This window comes from Motacilla alba, chromosome 2, assembly GCF_015832195.1.
Source record: "Motacilla alba alba isolate MOTALB_02 chromosome 2, Motacilla_alba_V1.0_pri, whole genome shotgun sequence".
Taxonomy (NCBI): domain Eukaryota; kingdom Metazoa; phylum Chordata; class Aves; order Passeriformes; family Motacillidae; genus Motacilla; species Motacilla alba.
In genome coordinates, this window is record NC_052017.1 from 58,221,478 (window position 1) to 58,241,730 (window position 20,253).

Sequence of the window (20,253 nt, forward strand, 5' to 3'; positions counted from 1 at the left end):
TGTCTTGAATATTACTGCAGTAATATTGTAGCTGATTTTTGGGGTTTTCTTTTTTAAAGACTCCTTTGCTGTCCTTTTGGTATTACATATTTTTGTACACAAAAAGCCTGTTTGCAGAAAAAGCATTTTAAATTGTTTCATTTGCTTTTATTAGACAAATATCTGGGAAAACTATACTATAGTTTTTTTAAAGAATAAAGTGAGTTCCACTTATTCACCTCAATTTTTTTCAGCTAACGAAATTTGACAGTGAGTACAGATGGGTGCATTGGGTACAAGTCCATAATGTTGAAGGTGACTTCTGCTGGGATTTCCTTGCATATCATACTAGTCCTCAGTATCCACTAAAAATGGGAATAAAATAAGGTGCATTTATTAGTATTTAACAAAACTCAGAAAAACATCTCCCGTGACTTTGCTCACCTCCACACCCCCATCAGCCTAATAGACTTGTGGTGCCAGACTCCTTTTCCATGGTGGGTGGGCACTCACTTTGCAGCACTTGGTGAATTCTGCACTTCTGGAGCTGGCTGCAGACAGCAGCTGAGGAAACCAAAAGCCATGCTGTCACTTGACCTCCAGTTTGCCTAATAGTATACCAAAACACACATGTACTTGGGAGATTTGGATTGGATTCCACTGTGGCATAGCTTTTGAAATTTCCATTTGCATTTCTGACAACTTTTATGATAATGGAGTTGATGTTGTGTGGGGCTTCTTTGTTTTTTAAACTGATACATGCATATTTACAGGATTAATTAAAAGAAACCAGGCTAGCTCCCTTCTCCAGAAAGAAGAAATCCAATTTGTTACAAGACAAAGAATTTACTTCTACTACCAAGTGTGTTGTAGAAGATTTAGAAAGTGTGAAGAAAGTAAAATGAAAGGGTCTCAATTTCTGCTGAAGTTAATCTGGTTTACAGTGGTTATTGATTTTGGAATAATGTATGTTGGAGGGGAACGTCAGCCTCCCAGTTATAGTAGGTTCCTCGTGGTCAGGTTGCTCAGGATTGTGTCCAGTATTGAGTATCTTGGTTGGACTAGATGATCTTCAAAATGTCTTCCAACCGTGATGATTCCATGTTCTCTAAAGGTCGAGATTCTTCAGCCTTTCTGGAAGGCCTGTTCTGCTGTTTGAGCACCTTCATAATTGAAAAAGGTGTTCCTTGCATCTAGCTGGAATTTTCCATGTTTCAGCCTGTGTTGAGTAACTGTGGTGTACAACACCTTCAATAAGAGTCTGTTCCCCATGCTCTGCCGTGGGTTGGCAGCAAGGAGCCACAGTCCTTTCTTTAGGCTGGACTAAGAGATTTCTCTCAAACCTTGTATCCATCTGCTGTACTCCACCCTATCTTGGTGGCTCTGTTTTACCTCCCTCACACCACTGCATCTCTTGAGCTGGGCAGCCCCCAAACTGACAGAATATTGTGGGTGAATGGAGGGAGAATGACTTGCTGTCCCTACTTTGTGCTAATACTGACCAGTGGGTTGCTGCAGCCCTTGCTGCCTGGCACCCTGCTCACCCAGTCAACCTTTCCTCCAGACCCCCTTCCTGCAAAGCAGTGCCAGCTAGCCCCTCATACCTGCCCAGCTTGACATTTTCAACTTCAGCAAGGTCCTCTTGGCCCACTTCCCCAGCCTGTCCTCCAGCATACCAACCTCTCCCCCCAGTCTGACAGTACGTGCAAGTCTACGCTGATTAAAGCACTAATTGGAATGATTTCATGATATTAATGAAGGCTGTAATAGAAGCATTTCTCCCTCATTAGCTGAGGTATTCTGTTAACCTGGCAATGCTTCAGTTTCCGCATTTCTGGTAAAAGTTTCTCTTTACATTTCAAACTAAATTTTCCCTGCAGAGTACCAATGTTTTGGTGTAAAACCACCTTAAATTTAGTGCAGATGTCCTGTGACTACCAATTTCTTCTTCTGGACATGCCTGGTAACTAGAACTCCTCATCTATTTCCAGGTATTTAAATAAAATAAACTGTTTTCATCAAGACAGCTAACATTAAAGAATTGAAATTGTCACAATATAAATACCTGGGTGATGTTACCTGCACTGGTGTGCACAGCTTTGGGTGGGCTTGTGCAAAGAGTAACAACCAAGCAGTTGTGGCCTACGAATACTGCCATTTTTTTTAGTACAGAATAGTTTATTCTAAGAACATATAAGTTAAAAAGACAACAAATCTTACTATTTTAATATTAAAATATTTTAATATTTTCATTCATTGAAAACATTTGTGATTGGATAAGTTCACTATATATAGTTTTCTATCCAAAACAGTGGCTTTGCCTTCTCTGAAACTAACAGTTCTTTTTCAGCTCCAGGAAATACAGTGCCCCGCTTAGATGAACAAACCTAGCTTTCAATTATTTTCCCAGGGCAATAGTTTAAAATTTTTTTTCAAGGTTCTGTTTTGACATGATACCAACACATTTGTTTTCCCTAAACATTTTTTGTTAGTGTGACAATAAACTGGAAAATGTCAGAGTCAGTGGTATGCTGTTCTGCCCTTAATCTTCCTCAAACACATCCTCATTTCAGTGCTGCAAAGATACAGTGAATAAGTAGGTTATTGATTTATTCATGAATGTGGTTCAGCATGGAGATAGGAAGATCTCTCTACAATTAAATACTGTGGATTGTCTCTCTGCATTTCTGAAAATTATTGCATACCTTGTGCAAAAGGCATCAGAATGAACAGATACCTAAATTACTTCAGAATATTTATAGAGATTCGTGTCTTTCAGTGCATAAGAAGTTCCAACGACAAGAATAATTGATGTGTCTCAGTTTGAATTAGGAAGTGTGCATCAACAGGAAGACAACATCACTTGCATCCACAGAACACAGAAGCAGTGCTGCCTCATAAATACTAAGAACACAGAGTCAGCCATCCATCAGGGAGGGGGCTGGCATTTGCAAGAGACAGATATAAAATCCAGAACACAATCCTGAACTGTAGCATGATTTTATATTATGAAGTGGTTGACTATAGTTTACTGCTGTGTTTGTGGTGAGTGCGTGTGAGAGGTGTGCTCCAAGCCGCACTGGGAAGTTGTGGCAGTTTTAAAAGCAGAGGTACATAAATTTACATCAGTGAGCATCCTCAGCTAGGTTAGCATACCTGAGGGGCAGGAATGGTAGGCAGGATCACTTCAAGCCACACGCATTTCACTATGAACGGACAGCCTCAGTTTACACACTTGAGGCGAGTTAGCACTGCCCCCTTGTATATTGCACTCAGCTGGAACAGAGCCAGCAAGATGCAGTTTTTCTTTTGTGAAAGTGGTCACATTCTTTGTCTCTTGGCAAAAAAAAAAAAAAAAATCCAAGGTATATTAAGTATGTTTTTAAAAAGTACACTTTCAAATCTAAGAAAATGCAGGTATACTAAATAAGTAAACACAATTACTTGCCCACCACTCAAAACTAAGTGGAAATGCATAAAACACAGAAAAACTTAAGTAAGTGTCTTTACTCCCAATTCTTCATCCCTGTTTTCTACCCCAGCCTCTGTCATCAGGTCAGCAACACGCTTCTCAAGGTCATTGATGCGCTCGCCCATTTCTTCCAGTAAAAAGTTAAAGATAACTGTTATAAATAAGAGTTCTACATTTTTACAGGTTTTTTCTTCTGTAAGAACAAGCAACCTTCTCCCAGATGTGTCAGCCTTTTACTTGTTCACACTTAATGTAAGATGAAGCATGCAAAGGTGGTATTGTTAGAACACAATCTCTCATTCTCTAATGACAGACAAGCATTAAAATTCTTAGTATCAAAAGCCTTTGCAAATACTCATGAGTGAACTGTGTGAGAGATTGTTTTCTTTCTGAGGAACTCTTTTAGGTGATACCATACAGGTAACCTACAGAATCAGAATATGAGGGCTACTCAGACATTATTCAGGAAGTAGCTGCTTCCTGAAAGGTCAAGTTTCTGAAAAAAAAAAAAAATGCTTTGGAAAGCAGAAGTAGTTTCTGTAAGCACACGTAATAAGAAATCTCAGAGCCCCCTGTAATAAGAAATCTCAGAGGTCTGATTTTCTTCATTTGAGGGCTCACCTTGTCATGCTCAGGCATTTTTCAGCTGCTTTTAAACGGTGGCTCGTTTGAGTTGCATTTTTGGAGATGCATGCTTTTTTAAATGCACCTTCAGAATCTTTACACATAATTCGATGCTTATTTTACTTGAAAGCCAGAATTGCTGCACGGAGACTACCTTGCTACTTGTAGTGAAACATTTTTTAGGATTTCCTCCTTAGAAAAAGAGATCAATAAACAGGCTGGGGCGGGAAGGGCCGGGGGGTAGTACGTCAGGTGCCTTTACGTCGTAGGTGTTTACCCACGCCCCACATTCCACGCGAATTTGATGTTTAAGAAAGAAGCCCACCCCGCTCTTAGAAGCAAAGACCCCGCCCGCACCCATCAGCGTGCAGGGGGCCCCAGCCGCGGCACCCCACGTTCCAAAGAGGATATTTCTCAGCGTCAGCTTCTCCGTCAGAGCCTCAAAATTCTCCTGCAGCCGGCAGAGCAGATTTTCCGCCTGCCGGGAAAGGGGGAAAATGAACACAGGGGAAGCAGAAGGCAGGGGCCCCGGCCATCCAGGAGCCCCGCAACCAGGGCACCGGCCCGGCTCCGCTCCCGGCCCCGCTCACCAGCTGCGGCAGCTCCGCGGCTCCCGGCGGGGCGGCGGCCGCCGCCATCGGCTCCAGCTCCGGCTCCGGCTCCGCGGGCGCGGCGGGGCGGGCAGAGAGCGCACGGCCCCGCCCGCAGCGCTCCGCGGGGAGCCAGGGAACCCTTCGCTACCAGTTCTTTATTTGCTGAAGAAATCGTCATTCCGCGCGGCGGTAACTAAATAATGGGCTGAGGTTTCATCTTAAGAGGTCTTACAATTTTTTTTTTTTTTTTTTGAGGTTTGCTCCTTTCCCCCGTGCACTTAGTTTTGTGAGATGGAGTGGTAAAAATACCGTGGTGGTTGAAGTTCCTTGCACTGCAGTGTCGAGCGAGGCAACATCAAAGGCATCAGGGAGAGTCGCATGGTGCCTCTTGCAGCACCAGCATCTAGGTCATCCCTGGCTTCTGGGCTGCACAGCGTAAAAAAGCTCCCAGTGCATCTATTACAGAGGTGTCTTTCTTCTGGACGCTGAGACTGTTGCCTGATGTAAATGAAGAGGTTTTCAATTTACTGTGTCTGTATGGTTAGGAGCACATCACTGTTGGGCAATAAATTACCTTAGTCAATTACTTTGAGTAATTATATATGCTAGATATGCCAAATATGTGTCTTCATCCACAAAAAAAAAAAAATCTGAGCTGGGAATTACTTCAGTTGCTGTAAGCCTACCACTTAGAATCTTTCATAATAAACTTAATTGTTTTCCTTCTTGACCTTCCCCACCTCATTTGAGAGGGTGTGTTAATCTCTGAGGTGAAATTCTGGCATCAAAGCAACCTCTGCATTGCTACCTGCTTCCTATAATTGTAGCTTCTCTGTATAGCCTTATTTTTTCCCACTCTTGCAGGTAGTCCTTGTTGTAGAAAGAAAAATCAAGCACGTTTGCAAAGCTTGAGTGTCCTAGCAGTATTACTGCTCTAGACAGCTTCTAGATAAACAATTTTAACAATATTATGCATGTAGATAAGGTTTGCTTTTGTATGTAGCCACTAGCTTCAATTGTACAGCCTTTTTGTTGCATAAGTAATAAGGAACAATTGGTGCTTCTTACCTGTTTATTTGTCGATAATAAATATTCTTTCCTTTAAGGCCAAGTAGTAGAAGTAGGTAGAGCTGTAGTATTTTTGCATTTTTACTTCTGATAACAGCCATAGTCTCCCTGGTTTTCCCTCCTTCCAGAAGAGCTACAAAAGCTTCTCTCTCATGCAGCAGTATTTTACCCCAGAGGCAATCAAAGTGGCTCTGTCTGCTTGTGCCCAGTTATCCTGAACAAAGCCATAGAGTCTTATTGGAAGTGAAGAGCTTGCAAGGATAAAGAACCTGCTGGAAGTGCAGAGGAGCAAGCATTATACAGCCAACCAATTCACAGGAATCCCACTATATCTTTGTAGTGCCACATTTTAGCAATGGCCAGGTTAGAGTTCAACTGAAAACAAGCATGGCTTGATAAAGGTTTTCTGTAATTAGCTCCTCATTTTTCTGAGGTAGGTCAGTGTGGTCAAAACAGAAAAAAAAAATACAGTATCCAGCTGGCACAGCAATGAAGGACAGGCAATTAAAAGCATGAAAGAGACTGAAAAATATTTGCCATGCATTTTCCCCTTCAAAGGTCTGTTTCTTTTACTTTGTGGGCTCAGCAGCTGATGTGAATGGCCTTCTTAGTTCAGATCTGGAGCTAAATTATGCCAATAGTGCACAGCCGGGTTTATGAAATAAAAATGGAAGTGTCTTTAAAGCTAAAAGTAGGCATGGAAAAGTTCCAAACTTCAGAAAGCCTAAGAATAGACGAGACAAACGACAAGACCAATCAGACTTTGCTTAACAATGGATTTACTTACGATAGAACTAGCATGCTTGGTTTTGCTCTGCTGTCCTCTAGTCTCTCCCTTCTCAGAGGGCCTAGAAGTTCAGAATTGAGCTGTTGCATACATTTCCAGGGTCTGAAATCTGGGTATGTAAGATGAGCCATAGTTTAAAAGCATAGTCCATGTTGGGCATGCGCCCATGGGCTAAGGGAAGCTGAGCAAAGACCCTTTGGTTTTGTTTTGTTTCAAAAGCAGAGGGCTAGCTGAAAACCAATATACCACCAGTGCTCATAAGAGTATTTACTGCAAGAAGAATGCTTAATTTACTAAAAGGATAACAAGAAGTTCATTTTGGCAATACAAAAACAGGTCCTGAGGAGGTTTGAGAAAGGAGCAAAAGAGAAGATTTGTCAACAAATTATTTTTCCATTCCAAAATATGCTTGATGCTACTTTCTTTCAGTAAAAAGCTTAGACTTTAGTCACTTTCAGTCTAAATATGTCTTCTTGGTATGAAGAACATGAAGTAAAAATAAAATTAGAGTGACCTTGAGGCTGAGGTGCCATCTGCTTCCATCCTATTTCAGTATTGCAGACCTGTGCTGTGAACTCTTCACAGTGTGCGCTGAAATGGTATAAAAGCATGTTTCCCTTGCTCTTTCCTAGGGAAATTCCAGTCCCTCCACTGCTGGAAGGAGAAGTCAGACTAGCAGGATAGGACATAAAAGCATGTTGAAACATTTATAAGATCTAAGCTCCAAGTTCACTGCCATGCTGTAAAGGGCTGTGGTGTGGTGAGATAGAAGAACCGTTGTAGGAATGCATCACTCTTGCTGTTTGGATGTTACATAGAGCCTCTTTCCCTCCCCTCTGCTGACAAATAAGATTTTATATACCGGGGTAAGGAATCCCCTGGTCACATACTCCAAGCATGTCTGGCTCAGGGTTGCTTTGGAATGGAGGTGAGGCCAGAGAAAGGACATCTCAAAGAGAAACTGAATTTACATGTGTGGTAAGAGAGAAAACAGGAATTTAGTGCTGGAAGGAGACAAGGAGGGAAGGGCTCCTGGGCCAACATGGCAGCTTGTTTGGCTGCAGATAAGAAGGCAGGATGCAAATGGCACTGCAAATTTTGTGTGTTTGCTATTTTTTCTTCCTGGTGGAGGCATGGTCAATACTAAAAGTTTTCTCTGAAAAGGGCTAGGTACAAGTTAGTGCTTGCAGCACAATCATGGTATTTTTGCTAACAAATTGTTGGGCTGGGTCTTTGAGTCATGCTGTGCCTGGTCCTTCCCTCTCAGGTAGCTTCTCCTGTGTCGCTTTGCAGTAGTGATTCAGAGGGACACAATGTGCAGAAAAAAATCATCCGGCTTTGCTAGGTCATCAGCTTTTATATGCAGCAATCCCAAATGGCGCTGATGGTTCTTGTAGCAAACTTTGACATTTACCCAGTCTTTTGATTCAGCATAATGCAGTTCACTGAAATCTTGCTCCACTGGAGTACTTCCTGGTGAAGGCATCGCTTTTCTTTCATATGGTAACATCAGTAGACCAACAAGTTGTTATTTAAAAGCAGGGAAATATGTGGTGAGTGAAATGCAAATGCCTCAGGCAGGGGAAAAAGGCATTTGGGTCAGTGGTGTCTGACAGCTGGTGTTCCTTTGAAATACAAAGTCATTTGAGGTGAATATTAAAAGCCTGGGTGTTTGCTCATGGTTCAAATTTCAGCTTCTGTATCTTTGAAGAGAAAATTCCAGCCGTTGGGAAACCTGATTCCTGATGGAGGTGTTCTACCTTTAATAAAAGTATTCTTTTTTGGGACTGCTGCTCACAAATCCCCTTATTGTGAAATACTTCAGCCAGCCCCTTTCTGCAAGTATCTACAGAAAGAAAACGGAAAGGGTTAAGGATAATCTTGATCAGATGTTCAGTGCATGCTCTAGGCATCATGTACTGCTAAGTAGCTGTAATAGAACACAGGGTGTAGTTTTCCATGTAAGAGTATTGCACCGGGATAAATGCAGGAGCAGCAGAAAGGTGACTTAGTAGGCTGGTCTGGTGGGTGGTGGTGGTGGCGTCCTTTGGCTCTGTGAAGAGCTGTGTGTAATTCACGGCTCTGTGAAATCATCTACCCAGCTGCTGTTGACTGAGTTATTATGTCGTGATTTAGAAATCTCCAGCTATGTTTCCCGGACATGGCTGGTAATCAATGTTGCTTCCCATGCTTTTTTTCTGCTCCAGCCTTGTTCTGTCGTCTTTGGATAGTGAGGGTAAAGGAGTATTCACCATCAGCTCACCTCCTGAAAGGCTGCAGGAGGGAGCTGGAGGTGTTTGTCCCTGGTGGGAGAGGGAGCAGGGTCTGTTTCTCTGGCCTGGTGCCCTGCTGCTGGCATGCCTGGCACTGCATCTGGGGGCTGTGTTCAAAGCACCCCGTGGCCTTGCTCCTCACACAGAAGAGCACAGAAGAGCTTTCTGGAAGCAAATGTAGTGTGTGACAGGTGAGGCTCTGCTGTGAGGGCAGGATAGGCAGCCCCTGTGGCACAAGGACAGGCAGCTGACCTCACATGTTCAGATCCCACAGCCTGGTGTGACTCTTTTCCAGGGACCTTGTGGTCCAGAGCAGAATGCACATTTTGTGCACAGATATGAAACATGGCACGTGCTGTGGTGCATGATGGAAAGAGTATTTTTCTAAAATATTTGCTAAAGAGAGCCTGTGCTGAAGAGGCTGGAAGCTGGGCAAAGGAGGGAGTGGTTCATTGGAAAATGCTCATTTTGCATTTCCAGAGGGTGTAAAGAACCGTGGGTAAAATTTCCTGTGACCAAACTGCAGTTATGCTAATGTTTCCTTCCAGCTTCAGACACAACTTTTCCCAGAGGAGGCAACTGGAGTGTCTCCCTGCTACAGGCAGTTTAAATTCACCTTGAATTAATGGAAAGCACTTAGTATGGTTGCATAAGATGTGAGTTGATTTGGGCAAATATGGGCAATAACACTGGAAAACATTGGGTGTAGGAACACGTTCTAACAGCAAGATAGGGTCAGTGGGCAATGACAGTAATAAAAACAGCCAAGAGTGTGGTAATCTGACTCTTTGGCTTTTTTTTTTTTCTCTTAAGACTGACACCTTGACTGGCAGTGGCCTGCCTGCTTCTTCTGTCAGACATTTGTGGAAGAGGAGAGGAGCTATGAGTTATGACAGGTATTTTATGCAGCTTGGGTGATGTTGTAAGCCCTCCCACATCAGCTCCATTTAGTGCTCCACATGGTGTTTGCCAGCAGGAGACATTTGGGTGCATATTCCAACCATGCCTAGCAAAAGGCATCTGAAATTACAAGGGCATAGAGGGGCCAGAGGGTGCTAAGGGACACTGCCAGCATAGGCAGCACAAGTGTCAGCTGAGCAGAAGAGCGCTGGAGATTTAGCCTTCTACAACTGGGAAGGAGGTGCAGTGGCATGGGTCCCCAAGGCTGCTCCCACTTTTGGGACTAGCCAGAGTGGCTCAGTGGACACATGAGGATGTTAATTTTCTCTCTGGGATAGATTCTGTATTAAGCAGAAGCAAAACCACCTGTGACTGCAGCTCCTTGGGGTTTCAGAAAAGTCAGTCTGCAGTATTTGTGTCTGTTTTGTCTGAATTATCTTTGACTCAAGTGTTACTCTTGCAATAAAGATGGTCTTTGGTTTTTTTTTTTCCCCATTCTGCACTCTTTGCTCATGGTAAGGAGAGCATAAATTTAGTTTTGTGTACCAGCGATATTGAGCTTATCTAACAGAAACAAGCCATGTGTGTGCTACAGTGTGTAAATGCCACCAGGAGCACTTTGTCCTTGTCCTAGAGCAGAGAAAGAAAAAACACTTTGGGTGCTGTAATGCTACTGACTCCAGGTCACCTGGTGGTATTTTGAATCATTATGAAGCTGTAGTTTCTCTGTCATTTTTATTTTCTTTCTCTGCTTCTTATTTACTCCACAGTGGAGAGAAAATGAGTCAGGGTAGGCTAGGGATAGTTCTCCTGACACTTTGGACACTGCATTTGCACCCTCACTTGTTCAGCAAAAAAGCCAGCATGAGGATCTCCCAAATTGCATTTCATGCCCTGTGTTGGCTCTGGCTAAGATGGAGTCAGCTTTTTGCAAAGCGGCCCGTACGGTGCTGTGTTTGTGACTAGAACAGCGCTGGCAGCACACCAGTGTTTTAGCCATCACTGAACTGTGGTTGCACAGCATCAAGGCCACCTCTGTTTCTCACTGTCCTTCCCCCAGCAGGGGGGAAGGCTGGGGGGTCACAAGAGGCTGAGAGGGGAAGCAGCCAGGACAGCTGCCCCAGATGATAAAAAGGACATGCTGGACCCACAGCATCGCACTCAGCAATAAAACCAGGCTGCGGGCAGGAAGTTTCTCCAAAGTAGCTGTTGCTTGGAGACTTGCTGGGCACCAGTCTCTTAGTGGGAGGTGGTGAGTGGTTGACTTTGCATCACTTAGTTATGTTCTTTTTATTCACTACAAGACTTCTATGTCAACCCATAGGTGTTTTTCCCATGGCTTCACCCTGCTGATTCTCTTCCTCATCCTGTAGGAAGGACTGAGTGACCAACTGGCTTCACTGCTGCCTAGGATCAACCCACCACACTCCTTCTTTCCCAGCTCACTCCCTGGTATCAGCAGCTTCTTGTGGAACACAACTGATCCCGTAATTAGTGAGCATTTTGCCCCAGGGAGGAGTGAAGTGCATGAGAGTGTGTGATGGTACAGAGCTCTTTCTGCATCATGTCAAGAAAGGTCCATCAAAAAATAGCTTAATAAAATAGCCATTTCAGATGCAATAATAAGAGGATTCTGTCCCTTCTGATGCTGAGCACCATGCATTGGATCAGCGATTAATGGAGTCTGCATGGTACTTTCCCATGGCACACGGTGCAGATCCCATCTGTGGAGATGTTCCTCTATTACATATCTTCTTAAGAGAAAGTAGCTCTGCTCCTGAAGGTTGTTAAGCCGAGAACTTCTGGCTGCATTGTGGGACATGGGCAAGGATATGCAGGTGGATTGGGAGCTGTCTATGGACTCCTCTGATGCAGCCAACTGCTGAGGTGACCTTGATGTCATGGGACCCACCAAAGGCATCCCAAGAGTAGGTGGGGAAGAAATAATTGCAGCCAGCTGGACCTGTTTAACAGAAGAGTAGGCTGTGGGTAAAGCAGTCCTGGTTTAACTTCTTACCTGAGTAAGCAGCTACACAGGTAAAAAGTTGAACCAGGACTGCTGTTTGTTTATTTCCCCACTCTGAACTTTGCCCATTGTTTACAAAGCTGTAATGGTTTGAAGAAGGGTTCATGTATCTCTGCCAGCTGTCAGGCTGATTCCTGCTCTGATATGTTTGTTTTAGCGCTTTTTCTCCATTTTTCTGTGGAGATGGTAGCAGTCCAAGTACAGAGAGGAGTCTAATCATCAACCTCCATGGTCATGGTTCCTGCTCCCCAGTGCAAAGCATGTGACTACGGCCCAGGGATGGGCTTGTAGGCTTGGGCATGCTTGTCAGAGCTCCTCGTTGGAAGTGCAGAGTGTGTTCCTCTGCAGGCAGGTGGGTGTTCCACTCATGCTGATATTCACTGTTCTGTTTGTAAAGACCAGCTCAGGAGGAGAAAGGAAGAGTGGTGAAACTGTGCAATAAAACGGTATCTCCTATTAACGCTAGCTTGATTCTGCCCATCAGCTGCCAAAAAAGGGGCTCACTGGTGTTAGGAGGGGCCAGGAGGCTGTAGCTTCTGCCACCAGTTGCAGCAGGGTTGCTTTAAAAAAATCAAGAAATGGAGGACAGCTGATTTAGTGATAATACATTATGGTAGGAATGGCCAATTTCAAGACACTTAAGACCCATTTACTTGTTTTATGAACAGTACAGTGAATATTTCTTTTTAATGTCCCCATGGCTGTAGTTGCAGAATGAGATATATAATGTGGTAATTGAAGGGAATTTGGCTACCATAGGGATTCACTTTATCCTTTTATTGTGAAATGTGTTCAAGAAGTAACTTAGGGCTTATCTGCACTTTAGCAGGGTCTTGAATGGACTTCATATGCTTGCCTCTGTGCAACAGCATTTCTCTAATGTAGAATATAAAATAATTTTAATACTCATCTTTCAAAACCAATTGACAGAACAACAGACTGGTTGGGAGACTTGCAGCAATCTGCTATTTTTGCTACTGCAGTAACTACAAGTAAAGTACCAACAGCTGTCCTCCTCCTCCTCCTCCTCCTGTAAAAAACTGCAAAGAGATGGCTAAGTCTTGTCATGAAGCTGGTCCACTGGGTGGTTCATTCCTGTGTCCTGTTGGTCTCAGTGTCGTCCTGGTAGGAGTATGGCCATATGGAGCCAAGTCAGAAATGGGGCTCTGCTTACTTTTTTTAAGTCAGTGGACCTATTTGGAAAAACTAAACATTATATAGTAATTTTTATTACCTCTACCAACATTAAAGTTAAAAGCCCTTTGAAAACATTCAATGTCTGTTCACTATTTTCAGCTTGCTTATACCACATCCAAAGATACTACAGGAACATTTCTTATCAGACTTATTAATCTAAAATAAATCAAAGTTCTCATGATATTTGGAGGTTTGGGGACTACATTGTTACCAAAATGTTAACTGCTAGAACATAGTTTATAACTAGGCAGCGAAAGTTGCTCACATAATCAATTTCAATTCTCCTTCAGCAGATGTCCTAAAAAGATTAATTTAGTCTTCAAAGGTCTGGTGTGAAACATTGTCTGCTTCTGTTTTCTGAATGAGTAATGTAGTTCTAGCAAACAGGGTTTTTTCCCTAATGGGAGTTTATGTGAAAAAATAAATACACCCGTTCTTTTTCTCCTCACTTGAAACAGAGGATTGCTGTCTGGCAGTGAAGCAGTACTGTTTCTAGGGTAGGGTCTGCTTTTATATCAAGAGGGCGGTCCTTCTGAGCTCCCTCTCAGTTACTATCTCCCACAGAAAGAAATCTGCTTTCACATGAAGCCTCACAAGGCTCATTGTTGTGTGACTGCACTCAGACCTGCAGGTTGCAGAACTTTTCCTTGATGATGCAAGACTCCAATCACCCGCTATCACCTCAGGTTTAGATAAATTTCTTCTAGCACACTCTCCTACTGGAGTCTTGCTGGGTCTGCTGTGGCTGGGTGCTCCTGTGCCAGGCAGGATCCTACGCTGGAGGCAGCAAGCACCTCAGGATGGCACCACTACCAAAAATACCTGAGCCTGACTTTTTAGAATATCCTGAGACCTGAAGGGTCCCTTCCTGATGCTGGCAGCTGCTCAGCCCGAGGAGTTCAGCCAGCCTGTCATTCCTCCTCCCACTCAGTGTCTGGTGTCACTGGTCAGTTTAGCTTACATCCATGGATTAACTCCTGAGCTACTAGGACGTTTTTTAGTGACCAGTACTGAATTGTGTTCACACAGTAATGTGCTGTAACTCACAGTTTTTACCCTTACAGGTTCAAGTAAGGGAAAACAACCTAAGTTTAGGCAGTTGTCTGTTTCCAGTTGAGTATTTTAGAATCTGAATATTCTATGCAATTTGTTATTGAATAGACTTAAGAGCATCCTGGAATAATTCTGGAAGCTAACCTGGAGATCTGGTGGCAGCTTGGTAGTTTACTTCAAAATACCTGTTTTCTCAAGACAATTTCTTCATGATTTCTCAAAATACTTGTATTTACATGAACAAAAATTTGCTTTCTAATCTGGGCTACTCCTATTTTCAACTTGAAGTTTTTTTAAACCATTGTGCTTAAGGAAAAATAATGTGCTAATGGCTCCAAGGAAAGCATGTAAAGAAATTGGCATAACTGCTTGATGATAACGCACAAGTGATACATGAAATATGAGCCATTAAATAATAAAATGTTTTAAATGTTAAAATGTTTAAAATGCAGTTTATACATAATTGGATTGTAATAGTCTGAGTGAGTCAGATGTGATGACATCAGGAACTTCAGGATCCTCATCCAAAAATCAGAGATCAAAACATCCACTATGTATTTCTAACTTCAGCAATCAAACAATCAAGTCTGTGTAATAGAATAGAGCTTTGTTCAAGTAGCAGAGCTGCTACTTCCTTGTAGGAAAGCTAAGTCTCAATGTTATCACTGGTCACCTGATCTACATAGGAGGCTGTTTTGGATATTTGTGTGATGGTAGTCCAAGAATGTCTTTGACAAATACATTCTGTGGTAATGTGCAGGTTCATGTGCTGCGCATATGCTGCAAGAATTGCCCAGTGGAAGAAATGGTTGCAGCTGAGCAAGGTGCTGCTATGCAGGAAGTAAACAAAAGGCTTCTGAAATCCTGAAATAAGATACTTCTATTTTTAATTCAGCTCCTTTTACCTTTTAACACTCACAAAAAACATTTGCAGTTGCTGCTATAGGACACAAAATCATACATCACTCAGATGCAGGAAAACCCATCTCATTTCCTACCTGTTGGATGAGCAGCAAAAGACAAGCAGCCTTCCTTCTACTAACAAGGTAGAAGGAAGTATGTCTGCGGTAGTATTATGGGGAGCCCAAGGAACAAGCTTTGAGGACAGCTGTGCAGCCACTTGGATGCATGGTGGATGATCCATCCTTTTAAGTGTGGCTGAAGGAGGTGGATGCAGTGTGCATGCTGCCATTCTCCACTCAACACCTGTGTGTAGCACTTGCAGCACTTGTCCTCTCCTGGCCCAGTGCAAGCAGCAGTAGAGGCACCCTGGTCACTTTGGGTCTGCCCTACTATGAGTACAAGATGCACACTTTCCCTCTCCAGCCGCTGCAATTCAGAGAGCCACAGAAATCACAGAATCATAGAATGGTTTGGGTTGGAGACGACCTTAAAGACCATCTAGTTCCAACCTCGCTGCCATGGGCATCTTTCATTAGGCCAGGTTGCTCAGAGCCCCATCCAGCTTGGCCTGGAACACTCGCAGGGATGGTACAGCCATAGCTTCTCTGGGCAACCTGTTCCAGTGCCTCACCACCCTCAAAGTAAAGACTTTCTTCCAAGTATCTAATCTAAATCTACTCCCTTTCAGTTTAAAGCCATTCCCCCTTGTCCACGAGGCATGACGGAATTTTCCATAACTCCTGGGGAGCAGGACCCGGGGCGGCATCTCAGCGCAGCCCGAGCAGGAGAAGACGCCCAGGTGCGCTCGAGGTAGCCGAGCCCCCTGCAGCCCACGGCTCGCCGTTACGGCAGGGGAGGAGGCGGCCGGGCCCGGTGCCGCCGCTCCCCGCCGGAGGAAGGGGCGGCCCCGGCGCTCATTGGCGGAGGCGGGGCCGCTCCCGGTGCGTCACGGGCCGCCCCGGCCGCCGCTGCCCGCCCGCGGAGCGGCGCCGGGGGATGGGGGCGCCGGCGGCCGGAGCTCGGGGAGCAGGTGCGGGACGGGCGGCAGTGCCTGTCCGCGGGGCGGGGAGAGCGCGGGTGGGCGAGGGAGGCGGAGGAGCCCCCTCGAAGACGCGACCCGGGGGCCGGGCGGGGGTGGCGGCGGAGCCGCGTGTCCGCGCCGCGCCCGGCCGCTCTCAGCGATGGAGCGGCGCGCTGCCGTGCCGGGGCCGGGCTGCGACTGGGGCCGGGGCCGAGGTTGGAGCGGGGGCGGCCCCGACCCGCCCGCGGCAGGGCGGTGGTCCGAGCTCGCCGGCTCCCGGAGCCGCCCTCGGCAGAGCCAGGCTCACGCCCCATCTCTTTCCCCAGGTCCCGGCCCCACGGGAGCGGGCGCAGTCATGGAGCCGCATCCCGGCCAGGAGCCCGCCCGTGGCTAGAGCCGGCCCCGGCCGGAGAGCTGCGGCGGGGCACCCTCAGCCTGAGGGCATCCCTCAGCCTGAGCGCCTCCCCGCGCGCCCCCGGCATGGAGCCGGGCGGCCTGGAGTGGCTGCTGGTGCCCATGCAGCAGCTGGTGTCGTGGGGCGCCGCGGGGGCCATGGTGTTCGGCGGCGTCGTGCCCTACATCCCCCAGTACCGGGACATTCGGCGGACCCAGAACGCGGAGGGCTTCTCCACCTACGTCTGCCTGGTGTTGCTGGTCGCAAACATTCTGCGCATACTTTTTTGGTAAGTGGGCTGTGTTTCTGCTCAGTTCTGAAGCTTCCTACTTGTTTGCCAGGTGTAAAGCTTTGATTGGAATGTTTGAAGAAATAATGTTTTATGTACGTTTCCCCTTCTCTTGAAAATCTAATTTCTATTAGTGTGTCTTTTAAGTAGAATGAACTGGGCTGGGGAGCATGGTCTGTTACCTTGCCAGATCTGATTATCAGCAGTCTGATTTCCAAGGTGAAACTTTTTAACTTGTTGGTAAAGAGGTTTATGCTAAGTCAGGGTTTTTTTTTCTTGCCGATTGACTGTATTTTGCATTTTTCATACTCTATCTCCCTTTTCAGAGCGAAAGCCTCGGTACCACACACTTTTTGTAGCGTCTAGTTGGCATTAGCGTCACTGGAACACTTGCCATATATTCTTGCATTTTCCCAGGATGCCAGCTGGCTTCAGAGGGGGTTCACTTGTAGATCTTCATGCACAGCTACAGATGAAAATTTTCTTTCTTGGATAAGCAAGGAAAGGATGTGCTGCCTTTCCAAAGCAAATTTCTTTTGCTTTCAACACCAGTTTCAATACTTAAGAGCAGGTTTGTTTCCATATTTTGGTCTTGTGCTGCTGGACAAAGAAAATGTTATTACTGCATGATTTCTGTGACTCAATGTTATAAATATCTTGCTCGTTACTTCTGATTATACAGGTGCTACACCACTGAGAATGTACTTGGGAAATCAAAGATTAAATGGTCTGGGCAATTACTGCAACTAAGGACAGTTATTCTATGATTCTTTTTTGACTACAAAGTAATGCTTTTTAATCCATGAAGAACTGATAGGTAACAGGCTGCATCCGTTTGTTGGTTTCCAGTTTCTTTTTAAAGAAACCTCCTCTGACTCTGTATAATGGCTTCCTGGGTTCTGCTACAGCAAAATGCAACATGTAAATGCTGTGCTGGAGTGGAAAACGGGAGACCCTTTCTTGGCACCACAAGCTTGCAGTCAAACAGAAGAGTCATGACTAGAACAGAGCTACTTGTTGCATTGGAACTGTGTTTTCCTGGGGAGAAGTATATGGAGAAAGCAGAGAGCAGGAGGGAAGTAGAGGAACTGGCTGGAGGAGAAGTGAAGAGCCTGAGCTGACGCTGTTGGAAAGAGAAATAGTCTAATTTTTGGTTTTACTGGAGGCAGTCAAAATATATAAATGGCTTACACCTGAATGGAGGTGCTGGCAGTTTCTAGGTAACTCAGGTGAGTGCATCTGTTAAGTGAGACTCAGACTATGGAAAAACTGAAAGGTCTTTAATTTGTATTGATTTTAAGCACATCTAGTTAAGAGATGTGTGAAAGTATAAATACCACAAGTAGTGAAAAGTTATAATCTATATCAATATTGACAGGTTTGTCAATACCTCAAAAGAGAGAGAATGCAGTTATATTGACAGGAGTATGTATGAGCAGTTAAGCCACATGATAGTATCACTCCCTGACACGTATAAGCACTGTGTAAGTTGTGGTCACCTTGGAGCTTGGTGAAATGGCTTCACGCAGGATCCTGCAGAAACCTTTCTGTCTGTACTTGCAATGAATTCTCTCTCTCTAGTTCTGCTGAACTAAAAGACAAAAGAGTACTTGCATAATGATAGTTCAGTGTGCCTGGGAGAGAATATTTTGCTTGTCTGCCCAAAAAATTAGGCATCCCTGATAGTTAGTTATAAACACCAGTAAGTCATGAAAATGGCATTGAGGGTGGATGTTATCCTTGGATATCTGGATGATTAAAGGAAGATCATAGAGCAAGAGCTTGTGATTCCTGTGAACATTGTGAAAATGCACCCATAGAGCATCTTGGCAATTCAATTTTTGCATTAATTGGTTAATGTTACTTGTGGCCAATGCATTATCTGGGACACAATGCTCTCGATAATGGCATAAACAGCAGAATTATTTTAATTGTATATGTAATATTCTTTGGAGGAAATTAGAAAGTTTTTATTTATTTTGTTTTAATTAATTAAATAATGTAATCCTTTCTGGTGCCAGGACAGAATTGTTCCTACAAGTAATTTTCTTCTATATATATTTTTTTTTTCCCAAGTACCACTTGATGTCTCCTTCCCTTTAGCAAACCCAGTATTAATCCAAATCTCTCATCTGAAACTCTACTGCCATAAAGCTTCCAGTTTCATTTGGTTTCACTTCATTACCTCTGATTATTAAGCACGTGATTTGAGCCAGAGTAATTTTTTTCTGGACTTTCCCTCCACCCTGATCCAAAAATAAGTACTTAAATTGTTAGGCCTTAAAAACTTTCAAGTTTTAATAGTGTTGCTTTTCAGGACTTAAGTTTTTCCTAGGATGGCTGATGTTTTTATTGTTTTTTGCTTGTTCGTTTTGTTTTTAACTTCAAAGACACTCCTGTCCTTTGTTTCTGTTGTTACTTCCAGGTTTTCCCTGAAATTTCATGTATTGAATTTGTGGCTCACAAGGACAGACTGTTCCTGCCTGTTATGCCTTTTATGCCTCTGTATGTTTGCTCTTGGGTAGTGCTGGTGTTTCTGTATTTGTGTTACTTGTAACAGACCGAGTGCTCCCACCTTTCCCTTATGGCTTTAGCATACTTCCTTCTTCTCAGCTATGGGGACTATTCCCTCACATTCTCTTCGTGGAATGATGGATTCTGCAGGTTCCTATAACTGTACTTGGTTATTTCAGAGGTTATCCTTTTTTGGTTTAATGTCTGGTTTTATTGTGGTTTAAGTTTAACCTTTCATCTCCCCTCCAAATAGAGTATTTGCTTCCTAATCTTCTTGGCATGTTTTATGTGTCAATAGAGTTTCAGCTGGTGAATTGCACTGTGACAGTAGCCAATGAACAAAGTACTACTGAGATCAAGGATAACAATCCTGTTTCCAGTTACCTGTTCCCACCAATTGTGTTTCTCTGATTAGACTGTCTTCAGTGGCAAGCCATCCTTTGAAGTCAAGAGGACTCAGTGCAATGCCTCTCTTCCTTGTCATTCTTACATCTAATCACTTAATTTCAAGGTGTTCCTAAAGAACTTTTAGTTTGCTAGTGATGACAATAGCACAGTATCCATTTTTAATGCTTCTCTTTCACGGAGCTGTTTCTGCTTTCATGTGTGTTTGGCTTTGCTGTGTTCCAGCAATGTGCCAGAACTTTGTGTGAAAAGATTGGTCTGGAAGACTGAAGACAGGTATGGATAGCAATGGGTGTGATTCTACTTCACTTTATTTATGCATGCATGGCTTTTGTTTAGGAAAAAGAAACTAGAAGTTTGGCCATATTTAAGTATTTTGCCCTTTTAAAGAGGACTCTTAAAAAAATAAATTGAAAGGCAGGCAGTTTGTGCTTATAATGTAACACAAGGGAGTCTTTGTGTACCAGTGTGAAGAGCAGATTTTGTGCTGCAGTAGATTTTATACCAATTTAATGTTATTTTTAATAATAATCTATTGTTACAACTTCATCTAACACATCAAAGCAATATTTATTTTGGGGTGTCAGTATAGCTGCTGGATTTGATTTATGGCTGCATCAGCTGCCCCTTTGTTTTGTCCTGCCATTGTCAGTACTGCTTCTCCTGTCTGTCTTCTCCTGCCCCACAGGTCATTGTTTCTCTGGACTGATCAGCTTGGGAGAAGTCTGCACTGTGGATAGACATTGAGAAGCAGT

General features: G+C 44.0%; 2 protein-coding genes across 6 annotated transcripts in view; one reads left to right on the plus strand and one right to left on the minus strand.

Annotated features, from left to right (window-relative positions):
* Nucleotides 1-2,199: 2,199 nt before the first annotated feature.
* HSBP1L1 (heat shock factor binding protein 1 like 1) lies at nucleotides 2,200-4,770 on the minus strand. Its single transcript, XM_038128639.1, has 3 exons — nucleotides 4,666-4,770; nucleotides 4,487-4,553; nucleotides 2,200-3,584 (listed from the first exon to the last, which is right to left on the minus strand). Exons 1-3 carry the CDS (start codon nucleotides 4,711-4,713, stop codon nucleotides 3,472-3,474), a joined length of 228 nt encoding a protein of 75 aa, XP_037984567.1. The 5' UTR covers nucleotides 4,714-4,770; the 3' UTR covers nucleotides 2,200-3,471.
* An 11,014-nt stretch (nucleotides 4,771-15,784) lies between these two features.
* SLC66A2 (solute carrier family 66 member 2) overlaps nucleotides 15,785-20,253 on the plus strand; it is a 76,109-nt gene continuing 71,640 nt past the window's right edge. For all 5 annotated transcript variants that reach the window (XM_038163526.1, XM_038163545.1, XM_038163506.1 and 2 more), the window contains exons 1-2: nucleotides 15,785-15,905; nucleotides 16,223-16,579. In XM_038163526.1, coding sequence (XP_038019454.1) covers nucleotides 16,377-16,579 — 203 coding nt within the window. In that variant the 5' untranslated portion in view covers nucleotides 15,785-15,905; nucleotides 16,223-16,376. The remainder of the gene's footprint in view (nucleotides 15,906-16,222; nucleotides 16,580-20,253) is intronic.